At 42.8% G+C, this 23938-nt stretch overlaps 3 protein-coding genes across 3 annotated transcripts; 2 read left to right on the top strand and 1 right to left on the bottom strand.

Annotated features, from left to right (window-relative positions):
* Nucleotides 1-2225: 2225 nt before the first annotated feature.
* thsd1 (thrombospondin, type I, domain containing 1) lies at nt 2226-7924 on the top strand (the record flags this gene model as incomplete). The annotated part of the gene is made up of 5 exons (XM_080854416.1): nt 2226-2368; nt 3444-3573; nt 4199-5194; nt 5974-6132; nt 6411-7924. Exons 2-5 carry the CDS (start codon nt 3510-3512, stop codon nt 7922-7924), a joined length of 2733 nt encoding a protein of 910 aa, XP_080710542.1. The 5' UTR covers nt 2226-2368; nt 3444-3509.
* A 1564-nt stretch (nt 7925-9488) lies between these two features.
* Nucleotides 9489-12718, bottom strand: fgl1b (fibrinogen like 1B; the record flags this gene model as incomplete). The annotated part of the gene is made up of 9 exons (XM_080846638.1): nt 9489-9904; nt 10100-10290; nt 10860-10948; nt 11383-11480; nt 11611-11770; nt 11881-12106; nt 12238-12336; nt 12493-12551; nt 12667-12718. The coding sequence occupies 9 exons, from the start codon at nt 12716-12718 to the stop codon at nt 9721-9723; spliced, it is 1158 nt and encodes a 385-aa protein (XP_080702764.1). The 3' UTR covers nt 9489-9720.
* Nucleotides 12719-12986: 268 nt separating this feature from the next.
* Nucleotides 12987-22170, top strand: tpte (transmembrane phosphatase with tensin homology; the record flags this gene model as incomplete). The annotated part of the gene is made up of 19 exons (XM_080835973.1): nt 12987-13111; nt 13663-13727; nt 14039-14113; nt 14957-15004; nt 15239-15403; nt 16685-16804; nt 17144-17243; nt 17549-17612; nt 17711-17775; nt 18025-18085; nt 18182-18263; nt 18714-18802; nt 19147-19208; nt 19298-19378; nt 19999-20104; nt 21438-21535; nt 21675-21770; nt 21891-21961; nt 22068-22170. The coding sequence occupies exons 1-19, from the start codon at nt 13109-13111 to the stop codon at nt 22168-22170; spliced, it is 1554 nt and encodes a 517-aa protein (XP_080692099.1). The 5' UTR covers nt 12987-13108.
* Nucleotides 22171-23938: the final 1768 nt, after the last annotated feature.

Genomic DNA, 23938 nt, shown 5'->3' with positions numbered 1-23938 from the left:
TGTTTTCTGACATTATTGAATACACACAGCCATTGATATTGTAATGTGCAAGGGGTAGTGAATGTTCCGTGTGCATAATAAGAGACTGTGTGGTTCCCAATACACAGTGAGGATGTTAGAGAGAAGGTTAAAGCGTAGTTTGTGTATAAGTGTTCAAATTTGGAGGTATTGGTCATATCTCACTTTTGTGTCTAATGTTAGTACGTGTAACTGTTTTAATTCTCATCTGTGTGTTCTGTTGTAAATGCCTGTGTGTTAGCCCCTGTGTAAGTTAGCCTATATGTGCACCATCAGGGTTGTTGCTATGGCAAAGTTAGACCTCTCTCCAGCTTCTCCTGATCTGAGTATTTCCTGCCTGATGTGCTACCCAATAAAAGGCTTGCCCTTTACAAACCCTGCCCAGTTTAACAATATGTTTCAATTACTTACTTCCACTACAGTATATGTGTCATTCTTAGCTGCAAGTCAAAAGGAAAAAAATAAGATTAATCCTGAAACTCCCATTAAGGTCAGAGTCCCTCTGTTTTAGCTAAGCTGGATAGACATGAGACAGACATGGAGAGAGGGCAGTCGTCACCAACTTCCTGCCACACTTCCTGTTGTTTTAGAGGCCGTGTCCGCCTGCCGTATCCTCTGGCCTTTTCCACCTTTTAAAAGAAAACAATGGGAAAGGCTCACGCTTTCAAAACATTTAACCCCTTGAGTCGTTTGGATTTACTCAAAAGTAGCCCCATAGATCGAGAGCACTTTCAAGAAATAGAGGCCATTTTAATCCTAATATTTTTTCTATTGGGGCATTAAGTCTTGCTAAGCCCTTCACCCTGAGTGAACCAAGCCCTCACATGGTGAAGGTATTGTTTGTGTCATTCAACTTAATTTTAATACTATTGTGACGGCAGTCAAAGAACAACCATAGAGGACCATACATTTATGTATACATAATCATGCATTAATGTTGGCAGTTTCATACCAATGACAAAGTATTGTTCCATAGACCTCCCTTGTGATGCTGTTCATATTGCATTTAAAATTAGAAACAAATCTGTTGCTTGATGGCAGGCTAGCTCAAGGTTGCACCCACAGTTGGTGTTCAAAATAGTGTCCATTTATGGTGGTTCTAGGAATTGATAACATAACCGGTTGCTGTTTTCTGAGGCCAGTGTATGTGTATCCTTGCTATATATATACATACAGACCTACATGTATACATTCACACAGTGGAACTTCTCCACGTGTTATATTTAGCACTTTGAATCACTGAAATTACTGCCGGATTTCACCCATTATCAAATTTATGAATAGCCTGTCACATTAGAATGAGTTAACTCCAATATGTAGCGCTGTGATGAAGAACAATTTCTGTTTAAAACCTAAACATAATGTTAAACATAGCATTCTTTCATTAAAGTCCTGTCTTCATATGTGTAGACATTCTTAAATTGACTGATCAGAATGTACACTTATGTCCTGCCATAAGTGCCACATTGTTTTATTTTGTGTAACTAGTTCATTTTTTTATCTTTTGAAAAAAGCAACTGTAGAGTTCCTTTTTTCAAAAGATATAAAACAAATCTTCTCGGGCATTTATGAGCCACTCCCACGTTTAGATTTTTTTTTAAAAATCCTAATGTTAGCTCAAATAGAATTGTTTTGGTTCCTATTGTCTTGTTAGTGGACTGGTGTTTTCATGTGGTACAAGTTCCATAGACGCGTTTCCTGTTTTCCTTGTCTTTCATCCGGGAAACACGTGAGTATTTCTTTTTCACAATATCATGATTAGATTTAGAATTCCGTCGTATTTAGTGGTATGGAATGTATGGAATTAATTTAACAGTAGCCTCTGATGTTGTTTTTCCGTTTAAAGAGTTACCGTTTTAATAAATAAAAGGCCGACCCATACTGTTATCAATTATGAAGTTATTTGTCCATAAGTTCAACTGCATTTTGAAAAGGCTATAGTTGTTATTTTTAACATGAGGAAATTTAAACAAATTGTCTGCTGTCTAAATCTTTCACTTTGGAATCGCCTGACAAAAGATAATGCTGCTTCAATGCCAATAAGCCTAACAGGCTATAATTTGTAAGGCTACTATTCAGACTTGACTTTGTGAGGCAAATGATTTAACCACATTAAATGCCAATATAGCCTGTAATATCTGCCGGCAGAGGGAGCACGGAAGCGCGCTGTCGCTTTGACAGAGAACTACGTCTGAAGACCAAGACGAGACAGATTGCATGTCAATGTCTTGCGTGTGTACATAATCCGTGTCTGGATTTCAATCGCCACTCACAAATGCATTGAAGACTATCACACGAAGTTACGCAGATATGTCTTGAACAGGGCAAATGACTTTGACTCCGAAAAAAGGTTGGTACGCAAATGTAGTTTTTGCTCTTGAGCGCTAATATCGAATGTGTATAGGCTATATCACTGTTATCGTTAACGGACCGTGAAAGGGCTTCTGACTTCTTTTGGAATTATTTAAACCTATGTGATGAACGTGTAGTCCATGTATTATTGCATTATATCCAAATACTTCATTAGTCCATTTCTTATGTGCAACTTCTGTGTGACAGAGAGTTAGTCTTACAAAGAGGCTGACATTTTCCTTCCATTTAAAAATGAAATTAGAAAAATATATCTCACCATTCTTCTTTCTTAGTTTGTTGAACCACTGTTCTCCAACTTTTAAATCAATTGTATTTGTCTTTTTTTGTGTCATTGCTGACAGACTAAAAATGGTAACAGATAAATGGTGCAGTGTTTTTGGGATTCTTGTGAAAATATAGCTCTCATAAATCTCAACTTCGCCAAAACTACAACTCCTTATTTACCCATCATTATCATATTTTGTCAAATTAATCAGTCAATACCTGTCAGTACAGTATATATCCAGGTAACCTCACAGTCATTCAGTGTCTGTGTAATGGCAGTGACTTTATTAGTATAAGTATAAACGGGGGCTCTTGCACTAAGCAGTGTGACGGCAGTAGTGGTATGGGTTTGGCTTGCAGATGTGCTAAACACTCCAATAGCCACAAAGGTGGCAACAAATATACAAGTATACCTTGCATACATCATTGCCTTTTGCCAATTTGAATTTCATCAACTATTTATGGAGCCAGACATGGTTCAGTGCAGACTCCACAACATGAGGCCACATCTTTGATAGTCTTGTTGCTTTGATCCAGAGCTAAATATATTTTTGAATATATTCTGTACATTTTTAAATATATTCTAGATTTAGTTTCTCCTTTAATTAATAACTTAATATGGTTATAATAACTAATATTTGTATAGTTTATTGTGTATGTTTATTGTTTGCACCAGCGTCCCACAAAAAAATCCTGGTAGGTGAAAACCTACTTGGCAGTAAAAACCTTTCTGATTCTGATTCTGACCCAGAGCTGCCCCATGATAGTTTGCCATGATTGTTTGACAGACAGGCCTGGAGGGCTGAACGGCAGGGGCATGTGGTGCTGAAGGGTCTTGCAGCACATGCATCGGCATGACACAGGGACCCACCAATGGTAGGATCCACCTACCATTTCTCCTTGTGCTTATGGGATATGGTGAGTAAACTCCATACGATTACTGTTATAATCGGTTCTATGGTCCCTACACAAGAAGTAATGTTTCAAAAATGACACAAATTGTGTATAATTTCAACACATCTAATGTGTGTGCTCAGGGACAACACATTTTGTGTCAATTTCAACTCAACACATTAGATGTGTCACATATATTGACACAGTAATGTGTCATTCCGACACACTGTGTGTCAGTAAAGTGTAATGGTTTTAAACACATATATGTGTCACTATGAATATCAGAAGGCTTATTTATTTGAGTATTAACCCGCTGGTGTCCACAAATAAAGTTGAGAATACATGTTGGTTTTATGGTGACTGCATTTACACGAAAGGGTAGTGCTGCTTTGTTTCTATGGCACAGCAGTAGCGTGAGGAAAAGAGAGGAGGCTGTAGGAGGGTGAGGCTCTCTTCCGTCTTGCATGTGTGCTTTTTTTCTCAGGAAGTGACCTATACACTGCAGCATCTGTGATTACAATGCTGGCCAGTAATAGCAGGGTGTGTGTGGGTTCTTTACAAACTGAACAAACCCCATGGTCAAAGAATCACTGAGAGAAAAAAATAATCACAATAATCTGATGATGTGCTTTTTGATTTTGTTCTCTAGCAATGGCTGGACTCCAGTTGTGGCCCTCGGTCCACGTTGCCCTGAGCAACGCTAGCGTGTTTGTGGATTACAACACAGACTGCAATGGCACCAGCCACAACCTCACCATATCTCTGGTTGACACAGGAAGTAACGCCACCTTGTTGACCAGGTACATCCCCTACAACCAGTCGGAGGGGAGAATGGAGTTTGACTGCTCCTGTTTTCTCTATGCTGGGAGTTTCCGATTCCTCCTGGAACGCACGAGTGAGCAACGCCCCGCCAACGGCTCGGCCACCTGGTGGTGGAGTCCAGTACTGCAGGTCAGCTGGCCTACCTTTCACATCTCTGTGGAGCGGGCCAACAACCGCACTTCCGGCTCCTTCCAAATCGGTGTGTCCACCAACGACCACTTCCACGCGTGTGTCATCGACGGGGCGTCGAGGCTCCTCCTGGAGGTCACCTACCTGGAGTACAATCAAATCGGCAAGAACAGCATCAACAAGATCCGTGCTCAGACGGAGCACGACATCACGGCTCTGAGGCCTCAGCGCGTGGAGCTGGGCTGTGCCTTCCCCTTCACCGAGCACGACTTCATCAGAGTGGCCCTGAAGTCTCCCCACACCCTGCAGGAGATCAAGACCTCCGTGCCGCTCTATCTCTCCCGTATCTTCCCCTACAAGCTGCTGGTGGACAGCACCCACAGGAACGGCTGCAAGGGGACGCTGACGGTGCGTCTGGTCCCCCCGCCCTGTGCCTTCACCAGTGGGAAGGTGCTCCTGTACCGGGATGGACCGAGGGTCCCCTCCAGGTCCTCCACCTCCTCTGGCGCCGCCGAGGAAGCCGAGCTTCCTGCTCAACTGGCCTACAAATGGCTGACACAGGGGGAGAATGAGACTGAGTTCAACTGTTCCGTCTTCGACCCCGGAAGGAATAAGTACTGCTTCCGGTTCGTCCTCAACTTCAGTCGCTCGCCCAGCCCTGCACAGGCCTGTACAGTGGTGCAGAGGTCGGCAGGTTAGAGCTACATGATGCCACCTACAAATTGTGATTACACAGAGAAACGCATCCAACACAATGGCACACCATTTCACTTCAGAAAGTTCCAGAAATGTGTAGCGTTCATGAGTGATGTCTTAGTCTGTTTAGATCACCATAGCTATTATGTTGATATCCCATAACAACAAAGTGAATGGTTAAAACATCTGATAATAAAAAAGTTAAGCCTGGACCTAACAGACTTCCCAGATTCTTTGAGATATGGCAGAAATCGGATGTTTTCAATAACCCACTAGTGTTACCAGTCTGATAGTATTTGTCTGAATGCTGACTTCCAAAGTTTAAACTACCAAAGTACTCCGCGGAACACAGAGGTGTAACTGTTTTATGTAGCTCCACTGGTGGAGCAAGGTGCTAAAATCACCTTCATGGGTTCATTAAGCGCCTAGAGGCAATTGTATTGTTATGGCGCTATACAAATAAAATGTAATTGAATTGAATTACGTACAGAACATAGATACTGGTGAATATGTCTACGCTTTATTATTATGAGTCATTTGGGATAAAAGTGATTTCTCAATGAATAATTGTAAATAAAGAAAGAGTTAAACACCGTGTTTTTAATATCAGTGCATCCTAACATTCTTGTACTATTTTTCTGATCAATAATTGTAAAGAAAGAAAGAGTTAAACACCGTGTTTTGAATATCAGTGCATCCTAACATTCTGGTACTATTTTTCTGATCAGTCCATATTAATAACTTATCTTTCTTCTGGTTTTCATCATTCACACCCAGAGACGTGGGGTCCGTGGCATCCCTGGAGCGGGTGCAGTGTGACCTGCGGGGAGGGCGTGCGAGAGCGCTCACGGAAGTGTTTGGTGCCCTCTAGTGGTGGGATCCAGTGCACAGGCTTGGTGAAGGAACAGTCTCACTGCTCTCTGGAGGATTGTGTTGGTAAGTCCATCACCCTAAGGTATTCATATGTCATATATCGGTATGATGAGCTCTGTGCTTTACTTTATACACATAAAATATAGAAAATATATAATTACACGTATAATATAAACTATGATGGTCACATTTCATGATGTCATGTCCTTGTTTCAATAATTGTGTACACTTTGATAATTAAAGCATGTTTTTGTCTTCATTTATATATATACACATACAGTTTGAATGAAGTAGACTATATAAAGGTATATAATTTGACTGTTTATTTTTTTATGTCATAGTTCCCGTTCCAGTGCCGTCTGTGCTTCCCCCTCCTGAGTCTGGCTATCCGCTGCTGCAGGGTAACCTGGTAGGTTTGGCAGGTATATCTCTGTGCTTGGCAGTGATCGTCGCCACCATCCTCATCACCGTCTGGAGGAAGGTGTGCCGCGCCCCCAAATGCAGCTCGGCGCGTCGTGGCTCCATGCACTCGCCCGGCGGCCGCAAGAACTCGGACGAGGCGTCCATCTGCGGCCACAGCCTCCAGCGGCCCAGCTTCTGTGACAGCATGCATGCCGCTCAGATCCTCCAGAAGGGCCCACCCCTCGCTGCTGCTGCGGCTGCGGTGTCCAGCCCAGCTGAGAGGGCTTTTCCAGGGCACCAGCAGCAGAGTCTCTCCCTCCCTCTCCACCTCAGCGAGGACCCGGAGAGGCAGTCTCCGTCGGGGCAGAAACTCCTGCCGCCGATTTTCGGCTACCGTCTGGCCCAACTGCAGCTGAAGGAGATGAAGAAACAGGGCCTCAAGGAGACCACCAAGGTCTACCACGTCTCCCAGAGCCCCGTAGATGACACCATGCTGGAGGCCGTGGCGTCCACGCAGGGCGCTCTTACTGCCACGGTGCAGGACAGCGAGAGCCAGGATGAGTCTAACCTAAGCCGCTTCCGCATCAAGTCTCCGTTCCTGGACAGGCCCTGGACACCCAAGGCCTCCACTACCCTCCCTGACAGGCTTGTCCACAAGGCCGACTTGGGAATGGGGTCCCCAGGCTTCAACGCGCAGAAGAGGGAGCGCACGGCGGACTGGGTGGAGATGGTGGAGCGCAGCGGCATGGGCTTCTCCAAGAACCCCAACATCCGACGTAGCCTCAGCTTCCACGAGACCAAAGTGCACCAAAAGCAGGCCACCCCGGCGGCAATGGCGGCGGCGCGGTCCTTCCGGGAGCGGAGCATGACCCAGGTGACTCCGCGGCAGATGCCCGAGGGGAGCTGCAGGACACCACGGGGAGCGTGGGAGCAGCCGCCCCCCATCCATGAGCGCGAGGCCTTGGCCCACGTCAAACCCAGAACTTCCGAAAGTGCAACGGACAGCAGGAGGCGACCGTGGATAGAGGCATCTCCGTGTTTCATCGACCTCAAGCCAAAGGCAGGAGGGGTCACAAGAACCGCTTCAGCCGGAACTGACACCAGTGCCAGAACAGAGCCTGCTCCGGTCGAGAGGCCCAGAGGGGACGTACCCAGCCAGCCGGCTCTCGGGCTGAACCGGGCCGAGCAGAACTGGAGTCGCAGGGGCCCGTCGCCGATCCACCGGACCATCTTGGCTCGGAAGCTGCGTGAGGCCAATGCTAGTGCTAACGCTAACGTGTCAGCGGTGTGTCACCGTCAGCGCAGCGCCACCTTCTCCGCGTCGGCGCAGCAGAAGGACCGCTGCCGAAGCCTCCCGCTGTCAGGCGACTACGGCAGCGTCAGCTCGCCCTACGGCCTCTCCGACGCGGAGCAGCGCATGATCGACCTCCCGGGACACCTTGGGGAGGAGTAGGAGGGGGAGGAGGAGGAGGAGGAGGAGTAGGAAAGGAAGGAGGAGGAGGAGGAGGCATAGGAGGGGAAGGAGGGGGAGGAGGAGGAGGAGGAGGAGTAGGAGTAGGAGGAGGGGGAGGAGAAGGAGGAGGAGGAGGTGGAGGAGGAGGAGTAGGGGGAGGAGTAGGAGGAGGTAGAGGAGTAGGAGGGGGAGGAGGAGGAAGGGGAGTAGGAGGGGGAGGAGGAGGAGGAGGAGTAGGAGGAGGAGGAGGAGGAGGAGGAGATGGAGGAGATGGAGGAGTAGGAGGGGGAGGAGGAGGAGTAGGAGGAGGGGGAGGGAGTGGAGGCACCGCCCGGGAATGCACAGGTGAACCCGATGCTGGGGTGGCTGGGAGTGAGGAGACGCAGTGGATCCGCATCACGGGCTGCTCCCGGTGAGATCTGGGCCAGACCAGACCATATGAACTGATCAGGGAATCAGATTGATTGATCAGATCAGATTGATCCATATTAGCTCAGGGTCAGATGCATTCCAGTTTGACCTACGACCTGGGCCTGTGACTCAAGGATCCTCTGTAGCACACACAAAGAGCCAAATCTATACTACGTGTAGCAGTCTTCTTTTTCACTCCGATTGTTACTCACCTCCATTCATGACTGATTTTAAAAAGTAGAAATGTCCTAAATGTAGTATTGACTGTAATATGAGGCCACTGTGAATCATTACATGGTGTTCAGCACTTTATAGTGTCTCGACCAGACAGAGGGTCTTAATTTCCTAAAGACGGGCAACTGGCTAACGAGTACAGCAACGAGAAAAAGTCCACCGCGTTTGAACTAAGGCTAATTTAATATCCTGGCTAGATCCTCAGCGCAAACATGACCCACACGCCACACGATGGGGGTCATTTGGTCATTCACGACAGGCTCGGCTCATTCTCCGTCAATGAAATTAGAGCTCAACAATGGAGATCTACTTTAAGTGCATTTGTAGCAACTCACTCGTGACCCTCAGGCTTTTCATCTGAACGACACTGGAGATAACTTCATAGGGCCTTGGGTCAAGGGGAGTTGTTGGGACATATGCACATATTGTTCCAAAAGCGGAGAGGGTAGAAGACACTTCTCATTCTTATCTTTTTCTGTGAATGTGTATAGGAGACTGTCAGACCACAGTGCACAAAGAGTCTGTTTTTTAATGATTTTTATAGAAATATTGTGATATCAAACAGGCTTGATTGTATGTGTTTTTCATGCAAAACACTACCAAGGCACCACTTTATGTCAAATTCAAATGCTGGTTTTATTATTATTGCACTGAAAGTAATGCAGGGTATTAATCACTGGTTTAATCCAGCCATGGAGTCTCAGTAACATGGCATGCAAGAATAATCCCATCATTACCTTCACATGAACTAAAGATAGCAATGTGTTAAAATAAACTATGCACTACCAAAAAATTCAAATCAACAGCTTTTTTTTTTACTGTGGACGAACACAACTTTTGTGGAAAAAAAAGTTTCGAGTTTTCCTGTCAACGTTTTCTTTCGGTGCTAAGACAAAGTGGGATCCTCCATGGTGTGCTACCCATAGACATATAGAATTACTAGATATCTTATCAACGTTGCCAGCCAACGGGGTCGAACGTCCGCATAGGTCGGCCATCTTAGTGTCATAAGTAATGGTTATTTAAAAAGTACATTTATCACTACCAACACAATGTTACGGTGAGCGATCCTCCTGGAGTAAGATGGCCGACCTCTGCGGACGTTCTAGACTCCGCCGTGAGTCATCTAGTAATTCTATATGTCTATGGTGCTACCCCTCAGGCCCTGCTCCACTCCCCAAGCCGTCCATGGAGTGCTGTGGGCGGACCTTCATGGTGGTGTGTCTGAGCGAGTACCAGAGGCCTCGCCAGGTGCCCCACACCACACCGTTGTCATTCTTCGCCTTGTACTCTCCTCCTCTGTAAAACTTTCCGTTCAGATTGGCGGCGTGGCACCTGTGTCGGACGGCAAATAAAGACAAATGACAAAAGTCATTACGTATTTCAAACATGATTTATGTATTCTTTTTTTGCTTTAGATATTGATTGAAAGTGACATTTTTTCCCAAAGCGAATACGCTAACTAGGATTAGCAAGCGTGCTAACTAATGTATTTTGGCGATATATTTGATAAACTTCATCATAGTTGACCTGTTGTACCACCAGCCGCCCATGTTCTCTTCAGCACAGTTGCCCTGGAGGTAGCGGTCGTTGTCCTGGTCTCTGGTGCTAAACTGCATGCCGCCTAGCGAGGCTGACCACTGCTCCACCATGTTGGTCCCGCCAGAGAGACCGTCCCCTGCCTGACCACTGCATGCTCCAACACTCAGCCTGTACTGGTCCTGCAGTGCTCAAAGAGAGACATATTAACTCAGACAGCTATTCACCCTTGAAGGGCTCTATGCCTGTATGTGTGAGTGTTTGTGCGTGTTTGTGCGTGTTTGTGTGTGTGTGTGTGTGTGGGGGGGGTGGTGTCGGTGTGTGTGTGCTTTTAACTAACTGAGGAGACTGGCTTGTACTGAGATAGATGAGATATCGTTGCAAAGATATTTATAATATATATGAAAAGAGACTGCGGTTGATGCAAGTGGTTTTGGTCCTGATGAAACACAAATCAAACACAGATCAAAGAGATACAGATCTCGGACAGAGTGAACTTGTATGTAGAAGCAGGTGATGGGGAAATGGGCACATAGATGGAAACATAATGGTAGCTCGGACCGAACACAGGGTTAGACAATCCCAGCCAATCAACACAGAGCTTAAGGAGCACAGAAGGGAATGGTGTAATTTGATTGACTGTTCAGCTCAAAACCTTTTTGTGAAACCAAAACCAAATTGCAGACTCTGCCTTTGAGCAATTCATAAAAAACAACCCATTCTGTACTATGGGAAGGATGATATAAGTCACCTTTTCATCAGATATTTTAAAGTTGTCATAGATGGCATAGTTAGTCTCTCCCTTCCAGTCCACGAGATCAATCTTCAGCAGATACTCATCTACAACACAGGGAGAGAGCAGAGGCGGTCTTAACATAGAGGCAAGGTAGGCGGCTGCTTGGGGCCCCTTGGGGCTACTGTGTGTTCTCTGCTTTCCATCTTCATTTTGCAGTAAAGAAGGGTATGCAGGGTTTAAAGGGTTTTTATCCTCTCCAACCATTACTTCCCTGTTGATTTGCTTTACCTGCCTATCCACCATTCAGTCGGTCAAATATTGTTTTCATTCTCTTTTAAAGATCGGATGGGGGGGGCCCCATACATACCATCGCCTTGGGCCCCCAATTTGCTAAATCCGCCACTGGGAGAGAGACTGTATGGCTTTTCATCAACCTTGAAATGTAACCAGAGGAATATGCCTCAAGGGCCAACATGTTATGAATGCAATTATTGAATGTATATAATTACAATGTAAATGTTCATGTAATATATCTCACCTCCGGTGAGTAAAGAATGAATGTTTTCATTCCCCAGCCAAAACTCATCATTCCACTGCTCACGATTTCCAAACCCATCTCGGTAATCAGCCCAGTCTCTTCAGAAAAAAGTCAAGATGAAAATACAGAAAAATAACTGTATTTGTTCCTATTCTCATCAATCATACATTCAAATTCGAAAACAATTAAGTTTATGGGAACTAGCTAAATGATAATTATCTGTGTTACCTGTTAAAGTCTACCTTTCCATTGCGACGCTTCTGAAACACAGTCCATCCCCCACCATCCTCCATGTCACAGTACACCAGGAATGGCTCTGTGGTGACCTCTGGCTTGATTCGGTAGAAGCCACTCGGTGGTCGCAGTCTGTCATATAACTCAGAGCAATCTGTAAGGCATGATTTTACTACTAGTCAAGGCTTTTCCCCGGAGTTATCTTTTATATTCAACAAAGAGGATCTTCTTTACAATCATAGGGTCTATTTCACCAGTTCTGACCTTTATCATGCACTAGTAGATTACCGGGACCAAGTGGTAGAAGTGGAGTGGCTGTCTTGTACGCTGCTGTCTCATTTGGAGTGGACATCTGGCGTAGTTTGGAAGGTGGGAAATATCTGTACTCCCGTAGGTTTTGGAGTTGCCAGTCCCCAAGCAACAGCTTGTGATTGAGCATCTGAATACTCTGCTTGAGTTCTGACAACCCCTGCACACATTCTTGCTTCGCCTCAGGTGAAAATAAACAGACACAAACACAAACACAAATCCAAATTGAAATGTAACACCCTTAGAAACAGTCAGCAGCATCCATGTTTAAAAAAATACCACAGAAATGTGACAAACTGTGTAGCTACGTACTGAGAGGGGAGGAAAGGCTCCACTTTGGCATTCGCAGACCAAGCTGAGCAGCAGTAACAGCGACACAAGCAGTGGCATCAGAGATGTTTGTACACAGGCCTTTAAAAAGTAAAGATGAATAAATTATAGGCAGGGTTATCCTTCAAGTGAAATGGCCTTATATTCATAGGCTACTAGAGTTATTTAAAGTTTTTGGTTTGATCTGAAATTAGTTACTTTTTGCAGTTTTGAAGCTAAGGCAAATATTTAGCTTACCTTGATGAATCTTTGATGCGCCTTGTGCACTTTCCCCGTCCAGAGACAGATGAAATAGCCTAAGGTTCTGACAGGGTTTGACTTGCATTATTTATAGAACCTGTTGGTTCCGCATGTTCTACATTATATTCGGCAAAGAACGGGAAAGGTGTCGTAACTTTTCCCATTCCTGACATTCCACAGCTGGTAGGTTGAGTTTCTGAATCTTAGAAGCCAGGGACATCATGTTAACATCTTGACCCCCTCCTGACAGATAAAAGTTGCTTTTCGGCTGTGGGGGAGAGGGGCGTGGGGAGAGTGCGGTCCAACAGTGGTTTCAACAGTCTGTCGCTTAATTGAAAACAGCTGTAGCCGAATTCCTTGCAACCTAATTACTTCTAAGACAACTTGTAGGTATACGAATGCGAATGCCACTTATATGTATAGTCAAAACATTTCATAGTTCATACATAAGCAAGCCCTTCTGACTCAAACTTGGAAAGGAAAAGGTAGTGGCTTCTGGAGCGCATGAGGAAGTTCAAAACCGCTACGTTAGCAGAGACGGGGCAGAATAACTGTGGATGTAAGGAAAGAAAAATATCACGAGCAACCTTTGAACTGTTTCCTTGGTATCCTCATGGTAAGTCACAAGACAGATACTATACTTCAAAAGACGGTCGGCAAAAAGCAGGGAATGCACTTGAGAATGCTACGTGGTAAAATAACGTTTTGCCATTGCTAAGTTCACGACGTAAGGGAAACAAAAGAAAAGTTGCATCCCTTCAGCCGAAAACTTTCTGGTTTGTATTGTTCTTCATGTGGAATTTGTATTCTTAAAATAATTTACAATTTTGGCACCGAGTGCAGTAGGTAATTTAAGGACAAGTGCATTTGCTTTGAGTGAATGCGAACATTTCATGTATTCTGACAATTCGTGTTACTGTTAAACGCCTTGAATACGTCTGACTACCACTCCTTTTTATCTTAAAACATAACTGCGCTGCACTGCAGGTAATAGTATTGGCTAGTTTTGTTATCATAATGGAAATCCGACGAAGATGTACTAGTTTTCCATTTGAAATTGTCTGAAATATATGATGTGCCCTGTGTGTGTGTGTGTGTGTGTGTGTGTGTGTGTGTGTGTGTGTGTGTGTGTGGGTTGATGATTTTCTGTATGATTTCTGATTCCAGGATCCAACTGACATCATGTCATCCGTGCATTTTAACCCTGGACTGGATGACAAGGAGGTTAATGGGTTAGTCGAAAACCTTTAGGCTAATCTAAACAAAGTACAAAACCTTTTTGCCTTGAAACCTTTAGGCCGTCTTATATTATGACAATAACACATTTCCATCAGATATAGAATTCAACACTTTGTTTTTCATCTAAACAGTCGTACTTTTGTAGCCTACAAAAAGCATAAACTTTGGTGTTGGTGTCAAATGTCCTGGATTGATGCCCATGATGTTGTGATGTATATCGTGCTGTTGTGATGTATATCGTGCCGTTGTGATGTATATCCTGCTGTTGTGATGTATATCGTGCTGTTGTTCCTCTTTGTTTCAGAAATGAGGAAAAAGAGGCCCATGTGGAGATTGATGATGGCAAAGAGGAGAATGGCGAGCCTGACACCCTATACCAGTAAATCAGTTTCTGTTCTTATTGTTTAGGTCTGCACAGGATCTCCTGGCTCAAAAGCACTTTTTCACAGACGATTCACATCTTCCTCACCACATAAACATAGTCTGTACTTATGTCATTGAGTTAAACAAATCAACAGGGATAAACAGAAAAATGATGATGATGATTTTGAAAGAACATAATATGTTTAATGCAGGTTGATGCGGACTGAAAGGTATACTCAGGTGTTTTACACATTTATTTATGAAAAGGATTTACTTGATTGCATTATTAGATTAATGGCAACTTTTCAGCCCTTATGGGCTGATCTTGAGAAGGTATTTCAGCATTATATGCAGGGTTCCCACAGTCATAGAAATCCAGGAAAAGTCATGGAATTTTAAAATCCTATTTTCCAGTCATGAAATTCAGTTTATTCATCAAAAGTTTTAGAAAAGTAATTAAATTTGACGATTATGTATGTAGGTCTAATTAAACTAATTCTATTATTGTTTTCCATGGATAATGTTTCATTGTATGAATTTCTACAGCGCTATGCAGTTCTAAAAGGCTCTAAAAGGCCTTCTGAGACCCATAGATCATCTGTGGGGCAACTGGAGCTTGCAGGAGTGCTGTACAGTCCCAATCAGATACGCTGGCCTGGGGCAGCCACACCCCATGGACCAGGGAACCCACTGAATAAAACCTAGCACAGGGACTGCTAGCGTGCTAGGTCCTCTGTCTCCTAAATAATCTCAGACCTCTTCATGGAGAGCAATGGAGGGCTAATCTCGAAGTAAAGGTTCAGAAATGACGACTCTTTCCCGTCAGTGCATAACTACCATTTTCTTCCTTTCTGTTCAGCCAAATCCGAAGGAAGATTGCTCCTTTTGTGATGTCCTTTGGTTTTCGGTAAATGCTTTACATTTCTTCAACATTTTGTAACTGCCAGGATTTTGCTTTCTTGAATGTATTCTTGTTTACAGAGTTACAATGCATAATCTCAAGAAATGATGTGCCACAGCATGTACTGCGATAACAAAACACCTCCACGTGTAGGCTTCTGTAAACCGTACTGTAAGTCTCTTTGGATAAAAGCCTCAACTAAAACGCAATAAGTCTCCCATCATGCGTGTGTATCCTCAGAGTGTTTGGTCTGGTGCTCATCATCGTGGACGTCTGCCTGGTCGTTGCTGACCTGGCCATTCCCATAGACAGCCGTGCAGGTCTGGGGGATGCCCTGGAGGCCATCTCTCTGGCCATCGCCCTCTTCTTCCTAGTGGACGTACTCCTGAGAGTCTATGTGGAAGGGTAAGGAAGACCCCTGTCTCAATCTGGGCTCTACTTCTTTGGCCTGTTCGCTCCGTCTCTCTTTGCACTTCTAGTCCACTTCTGGTTTCACTACAAGCAGGAATACCCTAAAACAGTTAACATTGTGGAGGGGTAAGGAAGGCCCCCTCTCTCACTCCGGGCTCAACTACTTCGGCCTGTACACTCTGTCTGTAGTTGTGCATTTAGTGCGGATGGCTTGACTTCAAGTAGAAATACCCTAAAGAACAAAACAAAGAAAGTCAATAGGAGTTTGGAACCAGGACAAAAACTGTAATATCGCAGGGATCTCAGAGCTGTGTTTGTTGTGTTTGCTGTGATACAAACATTATTAAATGATAGTGAGTATTTTTTTTTTAAACACTCCCTTGTCTAGTTGATGGTCATAGCACAACAGTGTTTTTGTGAAGAACAGCTCTGCTATACCCTCCCTCTCACTCCGGGCTCATAGCATTGGCCTGTTCACTCTGTCCATTGTTGTATAGAACATAACAAAGAGTGTCAGTGGACTGGTTGCTGTTATGGTGAACGTGCAGTGATGCAGACTTGCACTATAACTCTCAGAATAATCTCAACACTTAAGACGTGTGGATGTGGATGCTCCATATTCAACAGACAGTTGAAGAGACAAAGTTGTTAAAGCTGAAGATGGGAAGCGACGGCATATAACAAAACTGCAGAGCAAGTAACGTCAGTGCACCGTGAACATTGTTATGTAGATCCTCCTCTTTCAAAAATAGTGCCTCCACAGTTGAGTGTCACCATATTTCAATTCAGTTTTTATGTATATATAACTCCCTTTAAACAGGTAAATGCCTTGTGTCTGCAAAGCGACCATGTAGAAATACAATAGAGTTCTTTGCTAATTCTATGGTAGTAACTCTAGATACTTACTGGTACAGGGACAACGTTTTGGAATGGGAGTGTGACGTACTGGACAGAGGGGAAAAAGTGATGGAAGTGAAAGATGTGTTGATTCAGGGAATTCTCAACGCAGGAAGCATTGTACAGGAAGTGTTGCCTTGCATCAGGCTGTTATTCCAGGATATTTAGCTGACTCGCTTTAAATGTGAATTTGATCTCAGTCCTACTCTGGTGACCCAAGTCATTTGTTAAATATCGCAAAATAGAACAATACATCATGACAGTTGCTCAGAATGTATAATATGATGCTTCTCGTAAAAGTGTTACTACAGTGAAGTATGCCATTCTTCTGTCTTCAGCATTACACATTCAGGAAGATAATGACGTTTTCTTTTGCAGGTTCAAGGTGTACTTCAGCTCCAAGCTGAATGTCATGGACGCGTGCATTGTGGTGGTTACATTAGTCATCACCATGATCTACACATTCTCTGACTTCTCAGGAGCGAGCCTCATACCAAGGTAGTGTCATTATTGTCCTTTGGAATAAACATTTCTGAGATGCAATCAAGTTGTGCACCAACCCCCCTGGAGGTGATTTGATGTAACTGGAGATGTTGCTGTGTCAGATATATGATTTGGTTAAAGAATTCCCTGACGTTGTTTTTTGAATAAAAAAATGAATAAAAACAACCTAAAAAAAACCTCCATGAGATCCACGGTGAAACACTGAATGTAAAAACAGGAAACCGATTGCTTTGTGGTACATATCGGATCTGTAAGATAACAGGACAGATATGTTGCGTTATGCTGTTCATCACAGGTGTGGTCTGTGACTGTGTGTCTTATGTATCCACACAGGGTGTTCAACTTCTTGAAGGCGCTGAGAGTCATCATCCTGGTCCGTGTCTTCCGCCTGGCCTCGCAGAAGAAGGAGCTGGAGAAAGTCACCAGGAGAATGGTGAGTTTGGGGCCATGACGGCAACCGCAATATTGCAGTGATATCACAGCTGTGTTTCCTATGTCTGTTGTGATCCAACCTTAATTAAATGATTGAGAGACTTCCGGTATGATTTTGAACACTCCTTTGTTTAGCTCTGATGGTCGTAGCACAACAAACAGTGTTTTTGTGAAGCACAACCCAGACACTTATTCTAGCCACATCTATCAAGCAAATAAATAGGAATATGAATCTTGTTAGTCTGCACGTTTAATGCTGTTTTGCTTTTGCGTTACAAATGAGTGAACTTGGTGTAACTCCCACAGGTCTCAGAAAACAAACGCCGCTATCAGAAAGATGGGTTTGACCTTGACCTTACGTATGTCACAGGTTGGTGGGGTTTCTGTTCGGTTCACTGCGGTGGCGGTATTGTGCTGAGCGTTGCTTTGTTTAGTAGTTCTGTTGCCTCATATCATATTTCTTTACAGATCGAGTCATCGCCATGTCTTTTCCATCTTCTGGGAAGCAGTCTCTTTACAGGAATCCCATCAAAGTAAGCAAGTCTTATTGAGATGTATGACTATATGAGTCAGTGCAGCATAGGACTAAATAAGAAGAGAAGAATTTACAGGATGGAGAAACATTTATATTTTTGTTACATTAATTGGATTTTGCTTGAAATACAGAAGTTCAGTATATCCACTTTAACCATACGATGTTAGTAAATAGTATACTTTGACTGCAAATAAATGATGTTATCTCTGCACACGTTACAGAAGTTATGTCCTTGTTTTTTTGTCAGGAGGTGGCACGATTCCTTGACACTAAACACCTTGATCATTACAAAGTTTACAACCTCTGCAGTAAGTGAACACACTAATCACGGTCCAGAAACAACAGCAAAATAAATATTTTAAATCAATTTATCACTACATTAAGTCTGACTGGCTTCTTCTCAGGTGAAAAGGGGTACGATCCTCAGTTTTTCCACTACAGGGTGGAGCGTGTTCTTATAGATGACCATAATGTCCCATCTTTAGAGTAAGTAGTTCCTTATATAGGGCGTTATAATACACAGGCGATATCACACATAAATCGCCTGTTTGTGTTAAATGGATTGCAATTCCTACGTGGGTCACGGAGTTGATTAAAACATTGAAAGAGTGCTAACCCTTATCTTTCAATTGACAATCACATTTTATCATTATAATCATCATTATGTAAATTAAGCATTATTATGTCATTTACATAATAATGCTTAATTTACATAATGATGATTATAATGATAAAATGTGATTGCTAACCCTTATCTTTCAATTGACAATCACATTTTATCATTATAATCATCATTATGTAAATGAAGCATCATTATGTAAATGCTTACAGGTTTCATAGTTCTCGTCGCAAATTTCAAGGGCTTTGCCTTCTGTGTCTCTGGTGTAGTGTGATGTCTAATTTTTTGTGTTTCTTTTCAAATCCTTTCTCTGCCAGAGATATGTTAAAGTACACTGTTAGCGTGAGAGATTGGATGTCTGCAGATTCCAGGAACGTCATTGCCATTCACTGCAAAGGAGGGAAAGGTTAGACAGTCTATATATTTGACTCTTCAGTTATATTAATCAGTAAGACAGACTATATATTTGACTCTTCAGTTGTATTAATCAGTAAGACGGACTATATATTTGACTCCACAATTCTAATAATCAGTAAGACAGTCTATATATATGACTCTGGTGGTGTAATAATCACAAAAACGGTAAACTAATATAGAAAACTAAATATCAATGTTGCGTCTTAGAACAGGTATCTTGGCATATATTTTGCCGTACCATTTCATTGCTAACACACCTCTCCCGGTGAACTCTTCCTCATATTCTTCTGAAAGTGTGCTTTGTAACATGACTGAGCTCTCTCCTTTTTCCAGGACGCACTGGGACTCTTGTGTGCACCTGGCTCATTGACAGTGACCAGTTTGAGAGTGCTGAGGTACAGCATTAACAAGCTCAAATACATATTTGTGTGATTTGTTCTAACCACGTGTATGCTGACATGACTTTCCTGTGACTGTCCTACAGGAGAGTCTGGACTACTTTGGGGAGAGGAGGACTGACAAAAGCATGAGCTCTAAATTCCAAGGCGTGGAGACCCCCTCCCAGGTAAGCCCTCATTAGAGAATGTGTAAACAACTATCATTGAACATGTCTCTCTGTAAACATGTCTCTCGTTAAACATCTATCATTAAACATGTCTATCGTTAAACATGTCTATCTGTAAACATGTCTCTCGTTAAACATCTATCATTAAACATGTCTATCGTTAAACATGTCTATCTGTAAACATCTATCATTAAACATGTCTATCTATAAACTCCCTCTCGTCTAGCTATCCATTCAGTGTGTATGCATTTGAAGACACCCTGGTGTTTGTACGCAGTCCTGACTGTGGTGTTCGTACGCAGTCCTGACTGTAAATGGGAAACAAACATTGTAGCTTGAAGCGAGCCGTAAACAATTCAAGCCAATTAGCGCGATGTTTCAGGACGACCTATCACAACAACCTTTCAGTAGAACCGTTGACACTACTGTTAACTGGTTGACTGTCTATCTAATATCTCGCATTGTTAGGGAAAAGGAGGACTCGTGGAGTAACTTTTGAATTCAATTTTCTTTCTCTCTGTGCTTGACTAAGCAAATGTCTAAATTTGTAGTTGAACCAGTAAAAGCATAAAGCTAGCAGAGCTAAGAGAATGTATCACATTGGATATGTCTGTCTTCAGAGCAGGTATGTTGGATACTATGAAGTCATGAAGACCAAATATAACCGTCAGCCACCCCCTGAGAAGTTCCTAAGAGTAAAGAGCATCCGCATCCACTCCATTGCAGGTAAAGGGTCCAGATTTCTATTTAGCCTTTTTACCCATGCTGCTAAACATTTAATCATTAAACTTTAATTATTATGCACTTTGCACCATACATCCTTTATCCTACACTGTACATAGCTGAATTGTATTGTTTGTAATGTCTGTATATATTGTTTGTAATTATTGTAAATATGTGAGAGCTGCAAGATCCCAGAATTTCCCCACGGGATTAATAAAGTATTTATCTATCTATCTATCTATCTATCTATCTAACATGCTCTATTCTCATGAACGTATTCAGTGGCTTTCTCCGACTAGGTATTGGTATTGGATTATTGTGTACGACAGTAGCACAGGAGGTAGAGAGGTTGTTTAGTAATCAGAAGGTTGCTAGTTTGATTCCTCACTGTCAAAGTGTCCTTGAGCAAGACACTGAAGCCCTAATTGTTCCTGATGTGCAGTGTGACATCGGTGTAGATGTAAAATGTATATACATCCTTGTTAGTCGCTTTGGATAAAAGTGTCTGCTAAATGACTTAATGTAATGTAATGTAACTGTAGATGTATTGGACGTGGACATGCCCCTCCTATAAATCATTTACAGTTATCCTATGCACTGAGGGCTATTGTTGAATCTGATCCACTGTATAAAAGTGAAGCATGAAGAGTTGTATTGTAAAAGGAAATTGTTCATCTTTGCCATGCCCTGCTAATGGAAAATACTCGTTTGAGATCTGAAAATATCAGAGGTAGAGAAAATATGCGAGTGTAACTCCTGCCTGCGGTCTTACATGTCTTCATCTGGTGGTGTTACTCTTTCCTGTGGTCTTGCATGTCTTCAACCCTCATTGCTATCTCTCTTCACCTCCTCATTGCTATCTCTCTTCACCTCCTCATTGCTATCTCTCTTCACCTCCTCTCTCTCTCTTCACCTCCTCTCTCTCTCTTCACCTCCTCATTGCTATCTCTCTTCACCTCCTCTCTCTCTCTTCACCTCCTCTCTCTCTCTTCACCTCCTCTCTCTCTCTTCACTTCATCATTGCTATCTCTCTTCACCTCCTCTCTCTCTTCACCTTCTCTCTCTTCACCTCCTCTCTCTCTCTTCACCTCCTCTCTCTCTCTTCACCTCATCATTGCTATCTCTCTTCACCTCCTCTCTCTCTTCACCTTCTCTCTCTTCACCTCCTCTCTCTCTCTTCACCTCCTCTCTCTCTCTTTACCTCCTCTCTCTCTCTCTTTACCTCCTCATTGCTCTCTCTCTTTACCTCCTCAGCACTCTCTCTCTCTTCACCTCCTCTCTCTCTCTTCATCTCCTCAGTAACTCTTCCTTGCGGTCTTGCTTGTCTTCATTGCAGGTGTGGGCAAAGGCAATGGCAGTGATCTGTCGGTAAAAATCATTGTGAAGAAGGAGCTAGTGTTCCAGTGTGTCTGTGCCAAGCAGGACAGATGTACGGTAAGAAAAGTTGAAAACACAATGCAACATATCTGTCTGTTCGCCGAATGTATAATGGTCAATGTTTGTCAATCTGGCTATCTTTTCTTTATTAGTTGACGTTTGACTTAACTAATTAATGGCTTCATTGGTTTCCCAGCTATTTCCAGACACTGGTAGTAATGCAGTGGTCATCAGTTTACAGGACTGTCCAGTAATCTCAGGGGATATCAAGGTCATGTTTGAATCCAGCGCTGTAAGTTCGAACTCTGTGTTCGTCTTTCAAGTCTCGTGCAGTGACCAGCAAATTTAATTGATTTGATGTTTTTACAATGATAAGTTAATAAACCAATAATCTCCCAAAACTTCCACTCAGGGTCTTCCAAAAGGATACGAAAAGTGTCCCTTCTACTTCTGGTTCAACACCTCCTTTGTTGAGAATAACAAGTAAGATTTATTTCACTTGTGATTTGGCTGATAAATTCAACATTTGTATCCGACATCACAATCTCACATCCTTCATGTGACGTCCTTCATGTCCTCTCCCCCTTAGGCTGTTTCTGTCCAGGGAAGAACTGGACAATCCACACAAGCCTAAGGTGTGGAACCTCTACAAAGAGGACTTTGGTGTGACTCTGTCCTTCAGCGACCCATGAGGTGAGAGCGGACACATCTGCTTTCCCTCACGGAGACAGACGTCCTCCTTTAAACTAAGGAATGTAAACATACGCGTGAGGATGAATGGGGGAAGATGCAGAGAAGAAGAAGCACTCCGACTCCTAAGATCTTAAGACACTATGAATATACAAGATGGATCCAAAGCTGTTAAGGCATAAATGTATTGTCATTTAAAATAATATGAATCTACACAATGGATCGTAAGCTCTTAAGAAATATATTTTATATGAAAATACATGAAATATTTTCAAATCCACTTGTGGCCAGTCCTCAAACTCAATCCTGGACTTCTGCTCCGTGGTGTAATTTACCTGTGAAAAAAGGGACGGACACTTACTCAATATGTGAAAAGATGATTTTTGGAAATGATTTGAAATGTAATTAAATGTTATGATCTTATACATCTATTTAGCACTGTTTGGTACAATAGAGTGAGTTCTATGTGGTTCTTGGTGCACATTTGTAATCATTAGTTTGACATGACAATTCTTACATTAAAAAGCATGAAAGGGATTAAAGACACTTCTGCAAAGATGCTATACTGTAAGGATGGAAAAGAAAGGTAGATTATCTTCTTTGATTTACAATGTCTACAATTGTAAGGGACTTATACTGTAATGGTTCATGACTTTGAAGATGTCATCAATAAATGCACTGTTTATATCTTACGGTGTCATTGAGTTTAATGTGTTTAATGTAACACTTCCCCAAGCAGTTACATCCTTTGGCAAAACAGGGCAAGTTTATTTATAGAGCACATTTCATACACCGGCACTTCAATGTGCTTTACATAAATAAGAGCAAAAGAAACCTTTTAAAGCAAAGAAACAGACACAGGAAAGATTAACACTATAATGAATTGAAAGAAAGTAAAGAACATAATTAAAATAACAAAGTCCACAAAATAGAATAAAAACGTAATTAAAAGAAGGTACAAAGTCCATAAGAATACAATAAAAACACGATTCATTTAAAGTATAAAATACAATAAAAACATAATGAAAAGAATGTACAAAGTCCGTAAAAATGGAATAAAAATATGATCAAAAGAAAGTATAAAGTACATAAAATAGAATAAAATCATTATGGAAGTAGTCCCGACTGTGTGTTCATTTCTTTCAGAACCCCAAATCCTTTTGGTCCAGATCCTGCCCACTCCTGGCTTTAGTTTGGACCAGTTTACATCACTGCCAGCGTCGGCCACTTGCAGCGAGTATGTGGTTCTGTTCAGCCAGGGAGATCAGTCACAAGGCCTACAAAGCCGTTTGAATCAGTTTAGGAGTTAATTGTGAACTCTGAGGGACTATCGTCAGATAGCAGCTGATTGTTGGATGGATGATCTGAACCAGATGGGCTCTGTAGGCCTACTGGGCCTGTCAATAGCCTGGGTAGTCATTGTAGTGAGGCACAGTTCCTATATAAATCCCTACTTAAGAGTTACGTCTCACGGAGTGACCGAAAGAGAACCTTGCAAACACCACCAACAGCCCAGCTGGACCTGATAAAAGCTTGCTAACATGCTAATGGTGAATGTGCGATCTGGACCTGATAAAAGCTTGCTAACATGCTAATGGTGAATGTGCAATCTGGACCTGATACAAGCTTGCTTACATGCCAATGGTGAATGTGCGATCTGGACACAAGCTTGCTTACATGCTAATGTAGAATGTGTGATCTGGACCTGATAAAAGCTTGCTAACATGCTAATGTAGAATGTGCAATCTGGATCCAATCTGCACCTAATAG

The sequence above is a fragment of the Sprattus sprattus genome, assembly GCF_963457725.1.
Source record: "Sprattus sprattus genome assembly, chromosome: 1".
Classification (NCBI taxonomy): Eukaryota; Metazoa; Chordata; class Actinopteri; order Clupeiformes; family Clupeidae; genus Sprattus; species Sprattus sprattus.
Note: the sequence above shows the minus strand (reverse complement) of the source record. Positions and strands in the feature narration are given on the sequence as shown.